Source organism: Aethina tumida, chromosome 5 (genome assembly GCF_024364675.1).
Source record: "Aethina tumida isolate Nest 87 chromosome 5, icAetTumi1.1, whole genome shotgun sequence".
In the NCBI taxonomy this organism is placed as follows: Eukaryota; Metazoa; Arthropoda; class Insecta; order Coleoptera; family Nitidulidae; genus Aethina; species Aethina tumida.
In genome coordinates, this window is record NC_065439.1 from 1,598,706 (window position 1) to 1,609,488 (window position 10,783).

General features: G+C 21.8%; 1 protein-coding gene across 1 annotated transcript; it reads right to left on the bottom strand.

The window, feature by feature from the left end:
- Positions 1-232: 232 nt before the first annotated feature.
- LOC109605208 (uncharacterized) lies at positions 233-4,318 on the bottom strand. Its single transcript, XM_020021772.2, has 3 exons — positions 4,203-4,318; positions 3,771-4,059; positions 233-583 (listed from the first exon to the last, which is right to left on the bottom strand). The coding sequence occupies exons 1-3, from the start codon at positions 4,311-4,313 to the stop codon at positions 285-287; spliced, it is 699 nt and encodes a 232-aa protein (XP_019877331.2). The 5' UTR covers positions 4,314-4,318; the 3' UTR covers positions 233-284.
- Positions 4,319-10,783: the final 6,465 nt, after the last annotated feature.

A 10,783-nucleotide genomic window follows, 5' to 3' on the forward strand; every position in this document is an offset into this window, starting at 1 on the left:
TAATTTAATATTAAAAAGTTGATGATTTTTTGTTCATTCAGGTGGCAGATGCCGAGTAATTAGAAATTTTATGTTTAATCGTGATTCTGTGGGTGTCAGGAGTTATGGTCCATTAAAACTTTTAAAATTTAATTTAATCCAACCTTAATTGATAATTGGAAGGAAAACTTACTGTCTTAAATTTAACAATCTAACACAATTTGACTTTATTTCATCCACAATAAATAAAAATAAATTAAAATTTGATAAACTAAAATAAATAAATAAATAATTGTCGTCAAGGTCTAGCTGACTTGCTTGTCAGCCTTCGAATAATGCCCAGCTTCGTCCCCGTAATAGTTGGCCCATTGGTGTTCGACAGGACTGTGATAGGGGGTGACGTGGTGGGCGTTCTTCGTCTCCACCAGGTTCTTGGCGGCGATGAATCCGGAGATGAGCAACGAAATCAGGCCTGCCATCACTGCCTTCTTGGCTATCACGGCTATTATCATGTAGGAGATGGCGGCGAAGGTGGCGAGCTTCAGTTTGATGCCGATCAGCAGGGGGATCAGGATGCGGAGCTGTTTTTTGGCTTTGCCTCTGCCTGAAATTTATCGGTTGAGTTAGTTTTAGTTGAACGATAGGCTGATTAAAAATTTAAATGAGGTTAAAATCTCTACATAATAATATAATATTTTTTTCTGGTGTGTATGATTAAAATATTTTGATTGATTTTGTTGATTTTTCTGAGTAAAAATCAAGTTTGTAAAAAAATCAATTTAAACCTAACCTAACCTAACCAAACCTAACCTAACCTATCCTAATCTAACTTAATAAAATATATAGGGACAAATAGTATTGTAATATTTTAAATAACTTTTTAGACTAATATCTATAAATACTTTGATATATGTGAATATGAACAAATAATTTAAATAATCTTTTAGAATAATATCTTTAAAATATTTTGAAATTCAAGTCTATCTAACAAATTTTTGGTAATATGTTTAGGAACAAAATATTTTTTTTTTTCAGATTAAAAACAAAAATTAATATTTGAAAATATAATTTTTTCTTGCTTGAATGATTGAAACATTTTTTATGTAATTTTTCTGAGTAAAAATTTGTAAAAATCAAAAAGTTAGCTGTTGAAATTACGTTATACAATTATATCTTCTTCTAATTTCTTCTTTTTTAATATAGAAAATCTCTTAAAATTATCAATTTTTCAACATGTCTTAAATTTAAGTAAAAAAAATTCAATATAATGACAATAAAAAATTAAAAAGTGGGAAAATAATTTAACCTAACCTAACTTAAATATATGGGAACAAATACTAAATATTTTTTTTACTAATATCTATAAACACTTTGAGGTTTAAATTTTATTTAAATAATTTTAGAGATAATTTTTTTTAACCTTTTAAAAATCAAAAAGTTAGTCATTATATTTCTGTTGAAATTACAAATCTTCTTCTAATTTCTTCTTTTTTAATATAGAAAAATTATTAATTTTTTTTTTTCAACATGTCTCATCTCTAAGTAAACAATTTTCAATATAATGACAATAAAAAATTAAAAAGCAGGAAAATAACATAACCTAACCTAACTTAATAAAATGTATGGGAACAAATACTAAATAATTTATTATATTAATATTTATAAATACTTTGAGGTTTAAATTTTATTTGAATAATTTTAGATATATTTTTTTTAACCGTTTAATTAATTTTTCTAAGTAAAATTATGAAAAAATCAAAATGTTAGTCAATATATTTCTGTTAAAATTATAAATCTTTTTCTAATTTCTTTTTTTTTTAGTAAAGAAAAATTCTTAAAATTAATTAATTTTTCAATATGCCTGAACTTTAAGTAAAAAACTTTCAATATAATGACAATAAAAAATTAAAAAGTAGGGAAATAACCTAACCTAACCTAACTTAATAAAATATATGGGAACAAATAGTAAATAATTTTTTATACTAAACTCTATAAATACTTTGATGTTTAAATTTTATTTAAATAATTTTAGATAAAATTTTTTTTACCTTTTATTTAATTTTTCTGAGTAAAAATTTGAAAAAATCAAAAAGTTAATCAATATAATTTTGTTAAAATTATAAATCTTCTTCTAATTTCCTCTTTTTTAATATAGAAAAATACTTATAATTATTAATTTTTCAACGTCTGAATGTTAAATACATAATTTTCAATATAATAACAATAAAAAATTAAAAAGTAGGAAAATAATCTAACCTAACCTAACTTAATAAAATATATGGGAACAAATACTAATTAATTTTTTATACTAATATCTATAGATACTTTGAGGTTTAAATTTTATTTAAATAATGTTAGATATAATTTTTTTGAAGTAAAAATTTGAAAAAATCAAAATGTTAGTCAACATATTTCTGTTAAAATTATAAATCTTCTTCTAATTTCTTCTTTTTTAACATAGAATATATAGAAAAATTCTTAAAATTATTAATTCTTCAACATATCTCAACTTTAAGTAAAAAATTTCAATATAATGACAATAAAAAATTAAAAAGTTGGAAAATTATTTAACCTAACCTAACTTAATGAAATATATGGCAACAAATACTTAATAATTTTTTATAGTAATATCTATAAATACTAAGTTTAAATTTTATTAAGTAATTTTGGATTTAATTATTTTTAGCCTAATAATAGATATATCAACAAATAATCATTTTTTAGAATAATATCTATAAATATTTTGAAATTTAAGTTTAAATAACAAAATTTCTGATAATATATTTAGAAAAAATTAAATTAAAAAGATATAAAAATATTTAAAAATATGATTTTTTTTCTGGTTTGAATGATTCAAACATATTTTATTTAATTTTTCTGAGTAAAAATGTGAAAAAATCAAATGTTAAAATTATAAATTTTCTTCGAATTTCTTTTTTTTTTTAATAGAATTTAAATTAAAACATGAAACAATCAAAAATTGACGAATTTAACCTAATAAAATAAATACCAACAAATACTGAGTATTTTTAGACTAATACCTATAAATAATTTAAAGTTTAAGTTTAATTTAAGTAACACAATTTTTGCTAATAAAAACATAATTATAACATTGAAAAATGTTTTTTTTTTTAAGAGAAAATTATAAATAGGTGTTTTATTTTGGCAATTAAATATGGAAAAGTAATTAAATAATTAAATTTTTTGTTCGAGTTATAAATTTTATATTTATTAAAATATTAATAATAATAATAAATAAAGGTAGGAAATTAATTTTTTTTGGACAGAAATTTATTCTTAAGCTTTTTGCCACAACTAATAACTTTTATCACCCCGTTCTGAACAGTGAAGAATAAAAATGGTCTCCGGACAAAAATGTAGATATTAAATGTTAATAGGGGTAATAAATCTTGCGCTAACGCCCTCTGGGAACGCAGAGGAGCACAAAAACTTTTTCATCTGGATAAAAGCAACAACAAATATTAAAAAAAAAAATAGAAGGCAATTATTTTTTGTGTTTGCAGTAAATCTTTTGTTGTTAATTTCCCCTTAAAACGAAAGAAAAGCAGCCCGGCTTTTTTATGGAGTGGCCAGGAATGCAATCTGTGCCAGTTTTCCAAGACAACACGACACAACAGGTACGTAACATAAAATATGTATTAGATACGACGAATTTATTTGCTCTAGGTGTTGCTACGGTTATAAAAAATAACCGGCTGCTACTTTTCCTGAATACCAAATGGCCCGTGCCTTTTTCCCGTAATTTATGGATGGATTAATGGTTGAAATACCTTCTCCGGCGTACTGTTGCAGGTCGTTGATGTCGCCGATTGAGCCGGCCAAACTCCTGGCCGATTCTTGGGGATTCCACGTCACTTTGCCGTAGTTCCACATGTTGCGGACCTGCGACACGACGTACTCCTCGAGGGCCGTCTGCCTCTTGACGACGTCAGTCGCTGCCTCCACCCGGTCCTCCAACACCCTGTCGCCGGCCAGCGACTTGCCGCGTCTGTTGCTGAAGGATATGCCGCCCATTTCGATGTTGCTTTTGCCGAAGAACTGCTTGGCGTAATTATAAACCTGCGGACATTAACGTTAAGCTCAGCAAAGGGGGAAAATCCTGCGAATGTGTCCTGTTTACTTTCACGTCCCTCAAGAGGGATGAGAGGCATAACTGTCAAAGACAGGACGAGGCAGGAAGCACTTTAAATAATAAATCTCACCTCCAGCTGTATGCACGATATCGAGTCCTTCTCCAGGCAGTCTTCGATGGCACCACAATTCGCACCAACCACCAAAATAACAAATACGAAAACTGGCTGTGACATATTCATAGTTGGTGTTAACTAGACCAGAACAACAATGATTTTTTTTTTATTAAACGACAATGTTTTAAATAAAATATAAGTACCCACACCATCATTTTTTTCCTAAAACTTGATTTGGTAAACTTGATTGTGTCATTTTCTAATGTTTCCAGGTTAAAATGGCATTTTAAACGGTGACAAGTTACAGAAGGAACATCTTTAGAAAGTGAGGGTTACAGCTAATACATAATTTTTCAACTGGTTTTGTTCATTGTCGCAGTAAAATTTAATTATGCCTTATTGTTAATATTGCCAAAACTGTGGGAAAACTGTCTCGGACTTGTCTTCAAAAAATTTCATCAAGAAATATTGGTTTCTGACATTAATTAAGTGGTTGAGAGTGTTTCCCATTTTTCTAAGCCAAAAAACAAAATGATTAAATAAATAAGTAGCTTTTACTAACCTAAATTTCGCCTTGACATCCAATTATCCATCCTATTGTATATTTATATAATTTGTTGGTTGTGCCATTTCGCTTTCAAAATTGCCGATTAATTGTAATGTTTAATCGACAATCTATATGATTACAATTCAACTTTCGTGTTGCGGTTTCTAACAAGTGGAAGATTTGAAAATGTTGCATTTTACCGTTATTTACAATGAAAAAAACCAAAAGTTATCAATTAAGTGCGATATGGTTTCGATTTTAGTTGGAAAGCAAAGCTATAATACTTATTACTGAGGCATGATGAATTATTAATGTTATAAACATAAATAAAATAGGTTCAGGTTAGTTTAATGTTAATTTTATTTGCAAAAATTTTTTAAAGTCCAATTTATTACCCAAAAATTATTGTTTTAAATTTAATTAAATTGTTTTTCTGGTAAATTTTAATAGTAGGAATTGTTTTTTGTAAACGAAAACTGTTTAAGTAAATTAAATACTTTTAAAATACTATTAATATTAATTAATTGCCATTAATTTTTAATATTTGAAACAAAGTTTTAGCTTAATTTATTAACTGCTTTAGTTATTTTAAACAATTAATTTTGTTTATGGATACTTACACCTCACTAAATATTTAATGTTACCAAAAAAGTAGAAAAGAAAACAGTAAGGAATTAATTTTTTCAAATTTTATTAAATATTGTTTTATTACTCAATTGTTTATAAATTAAATAATAATTATATACAATTTTTTTATATATAAATATATTAATTCAAGACACTAATAAGATATGATTGTTTGAATAATTAATAATTAATAATTAATAATTAATAATTAATAATTAATAATTAATAATTAATAATTAATAATTAATAATTAATAATTAATAATTAATAATTAATAATTAATAATTAATAATTAATAATTAATAATTAATAATTAATAATTAATAATTAATAATTAATAATTAATAATTAATAATTAATAATTAATAATTAATAATTAATAATTAATAATTAATAATTAATAATTAATAATTAATAATTAATAATTAATAATTAATAATTAATAATTAATAATTAATAATTAATAATTAATAATTAATAATTAATAATTAATAATTAATAATTAATAATTAATAATTAATAATTAATAATTAATAATTAATAATTAATAATTAATAATTAATAATTAATAATTAATAATTAATAATTAATAATTAATAATTAATAATTAATAATTAATAATTAATAATTAATAATTAATAATTAATAATTAATAATTAATAATTAATAATTAATAATTAATAATTAATAATTAATAATTAATAATTAATAATTAATAATTAATAATTAATAATTAATAATTAATAATTAATAATTAATAATTAATAATTAATAATTAATAATTAATATTAAAAATACTATAATATTACTTTCCCTAGTTATTATTAATTATGCAATATTAAATTAATATAAAAATGTTATTTTTTCCATATTTTTTTAAATCAAAACAATTATTTATATATTTTTAGATTTAGAATTTTTAAATTATTATTTTATTTATTAAAATTATATTTGAATTAAATATTTAAGTCCTTTATTAATTATTAATCAATGTATAATTTAATTATAAAATTAATATTATAATCTATATTTTTTTCTTTTTGTGTATTTAATTAATTTATTTTTTATCTTTTATTTTAAAGTAATTATTATTTATCTTTTATTTCTTATAAATTTAATTTTAAAATAAATAATAGAATAAAACTAATAACTAATAAAATAAAAATTTAAAATTTTTCTATATTAATAATTTATTTTTAATTTAAAATTAGTAATAGCATTAATATAAAACAATTATTTATACACTTAAATTAAATTAAATTATTTTTTTATATTTCTCATATTTATTTTTTATAAGATTCAATATTTTTGATCTTTTATTATAAATTAATTTATTAATAATTTTTTATTTAAATTGAAAAATGTGTTATTTATTTATAAAATTAATATTAAAAACTCTAATATTTTATTTTTTTGTACTTAATTAATTTATTTTTATTTATTTATAATAATTAAATACTTTTTATCTTTTATTTTAAATTAATTATTATTTAGTTTTTATTTCTTATAAATTAATGTTTTAATTTAAGATAAAAAAATTATTTTTCTTTATTAATAATTTATTTTTTCTCTATTTCTCATATTTACACTTTATAAGAGTCAATATTTTTGATCTCTTATTATAAATTAATTTATTAATAATTTTATATTTAAATTTAAAAATGTATTATTTAATTATAAAATTAATATTAAAAACTACAATATTTTATTTTTATGCATTTAATTAATCTATTTTTATTTATTTATTATAGTTAAATTTTATTAGAATTAAACATTTTTTATCTTTTATTTTAAATTAATTATTATTTATTTGTTATTTTTTATAAATTAATATTTTAATTCTAAAATAAATAATAAAACAAAAAAAATATGTTTCTATATTAATAATTTATTTTTTCTTATTACTAATATTTATAAAATTGTCGCTTTTTATTAATTAACAATTTTTTATATTTCTAATATTGAATTTTGTGAATTATATGAATTGAATGAAGTCAATATTTTTAATTTTTTATTATAAATTAATTTTTTAGTAATTTTTTATTTAAAAAACTATAATATTTTATTTTTCTATATCTAATTAATTTATTTTTACTTATTTATTTTAGTTAGATTATTAAATTAGAATTAAATATATTTTATCTTTTATTTCTTATAAATTAATTATTTAATTTTAAAATAAATGATAAAATAAAAAAATATATTTTTCTATGTTAATAATTTATTTTTACTTATAATTAATATTTATAAAACTGCCTTTTTAATTAATTAAAACAAATTATTTATACTCTTTTAGGTTAAGTTTCCTATGTCTTGTTTCATCTAAAGCATATTAAACTATTTATCCATATTTTACTCTTTTTGTTTAAATGAGTTTGTAATTATGTCTTGTTTATTCGAAATTAATGCAATAATAAATAATAATGTAAAATATTTTAATTATTTACTAATTTGAAATTCATATATGTCACAATATTTGACAAAAATCTTAATTTTCTGTGAATTTTATTAACATAAACAACGAACTAAATACCATAAACTAGATTCGTTATACTTAATAGCCATCTCGTTCATGAATTGAAATTATTCAATTATTTTAATGATTAGGAACGACTATTCACTTCCAATACTTATTATAGAAAGTGACCGAGACAAATATTTATTAAAAATTCAAAAAATGCAGCTTAACACACACACACACACACACGAAATATATTGACACTGTTTTAAATCTCTGCATTGACCTTATTGGGAATGACCGGCACTGATTAGAAATGTCTTCATTAATTTAGTTTTATTAATTTGCTTAATAGAAAACTGTCCATTGTTGTTTGGTTTGAATGTTTTTGCAATTCGTTCTGGCTGTAAATAATAAACAAATGCGCCAATTAAAATGTATTTAATTAATTTGTGTTACTAATAGTTTAGGTTAAGTGAAATAATGTTGTAGGCGCCATCTAACTGAAATCGTGTGTACTTGTAGTTTCTTAAAGAGTCGTCCAATTTTAGAATATTAAAATATTTTTAAAAGGATGTTGAGAAATAGAAGAAATAAAATTTTTTGTAGCAAAACAAGTTTAAGACTTTTATTTTATTTATTATAAGTGTTTAGTTGTAGGAAGGGTCTTTGGAAATGATACAAAGCAACAAAGTTGGATAAGTTTTATTTTAACAACGATCTCGAAGTGTTAAGGTCTTAATTTATGGACCCGTCATAACATAACTAGTAGTTTACAATCTTCACAATTAAGATTCCAACGTAGGCAACATGGAGACCATCATCAACCGGTCCCGCTGTACCGGAAACTTGGTCACTGGGTCTTCGTCGGCGACTTATAAAGCACCGGGTACGCCGTCGCCGACAACCAGAACGATCCGAACCGCCGTGGAGGAACGCCACGCACCAGGAAAAATGTCTTTCAATGCTCCCACCGCCGCAAGGTCGTCGACAGATGCACTTTCCCTCTGCCGAAGAGGCGTCCGGCGAGGAGGAACCGGTCGTTCCGATTTCACCGGTGACCCAGTGCGCCGGTTACCGAGGAACACTTTCTTTCGCCGGACGGGCCGAAAAACGAGACCCGCGTCTTGGGCCGACGGCCATCCGGATCGGGTCGTTGGACGGATTCAACGGGGAATGTGGGTCAGTGTATTTATGGGGTGATCATGATCGATGAACCTGCGTCGCGTACGCGGCCGGTGAAAGAGGAATCCGATCGGAGAAATTCACCGCCGGTATTCGGGTCAATGCTGTTAAAAAAGACGGATGCACTGGTTCTTCGGTCGGTTTAATTTGTTTTTTTGTTTTCTTTTTTCTTTCTTTCTTTCGTTTCTACCATTTTGTTTGTTCGCGTACCGTCGACCCGGGTGGGCTGGGCGGCCGAAATTGATGGAGGACAAGTGGTTCCCACCGAAGTGAACGTGGGTTTTTGTAATCTAAGACGAGTGGAAATTTTATGAGTGGCTTACAAGTGATAAATTGACCTGTTGGAATTAATGCATCTTAGGAAAGTTCGTTCGTTTCGACGAACACAATAGAATTTATATCAGTAAATTATCTTAAAAATATTATTTAGGCAAATTATTTGTATAAATCGTTGAGATGGATTCAAATGTTTTAGAAATTTAATTTAATTATTAACTATTAATTATAAAACAAAGCATAATTTTATTTAATTAGCACCAAATCTGAAGAGTTCAATGAAATACTTATAATAAATTGATTGAAAATATAAATAAAAATGATTTTAATGTAATAAATATCATAATAAATTGTTCATAAATATGTTTATACTTATTTTGTTACATTAAATATTATAAAAAACTAAGCAATAAAATTAACTATTAATAATTTTAAGTAATAATAATAATAATATAGTAAAATTATCTAAATCATTTAAAATATTATTTATTAATTTTCCTAGTAAAAATATCTATAAACAAATAATTCAAAAATAATCAATTATTTTTTTTTTTTTAATTTTTATTAATAATATAAATTCATTTTAATTGCTTAAAACTATTTAAAAAATAATGTCCCCTTAATTAAATTGTATAATTAAAGCATCAAATTTGAAATTATTATTAATTTTGAATCTTAAAATTAATACTTACAAAGGATAACATTTTATAAACAACAAATAATTTAAAATAATGAATTATTTTTTATTATGTAACAACAGTTTATTATTTATTTATATAAAAATTGTATTTTTGTATTATCAAAGCAAATTTTTGAAAAATATTATTCTAAAAAAAATAAACTGATATATATTATTTCTGGTTAACTTTTTTATTATTCGTTAATTATTTATATTATTTATAACATTTATATAATGTATATTATTTATATTGTATATATTATTAATATTTTTATATTACTTATATCATTTATTTTATTAATATTATTTATATTATTTATGTTATATATATTATTTGCAAATTTTGTTTTTAGAGTATTTATTTATATTTAATTATTTATGTTATTTATAATATTTATATTATACATATTATATTTATTATTTATATTTTTTATTACTTATATTAAAATTTTTTTAAAGTATTTATTTATATATAATTATTTATATTATTTATATTATATATATATATATATATATATATATATATATATATATATATATATAATATATATATATATATATATATATATATACATATATTAAATTTTGTTTTTTTTTTGTTTTTGGAGTATTTACATTTTTGAATTTTTTTATTGTCGAATATTTTGTACCCTCTAATTTTAAAATTTTACACTATTGAATATTTATATGTTTTGATTTTTATTATTTATTATTTATTATTATTTATTATTTATTATTTATTATTTATTATTTATTATTTATTATTTATTATTTATTATTATTATTATTTATTATTTATTATTTATTATTTATTATTTATTATT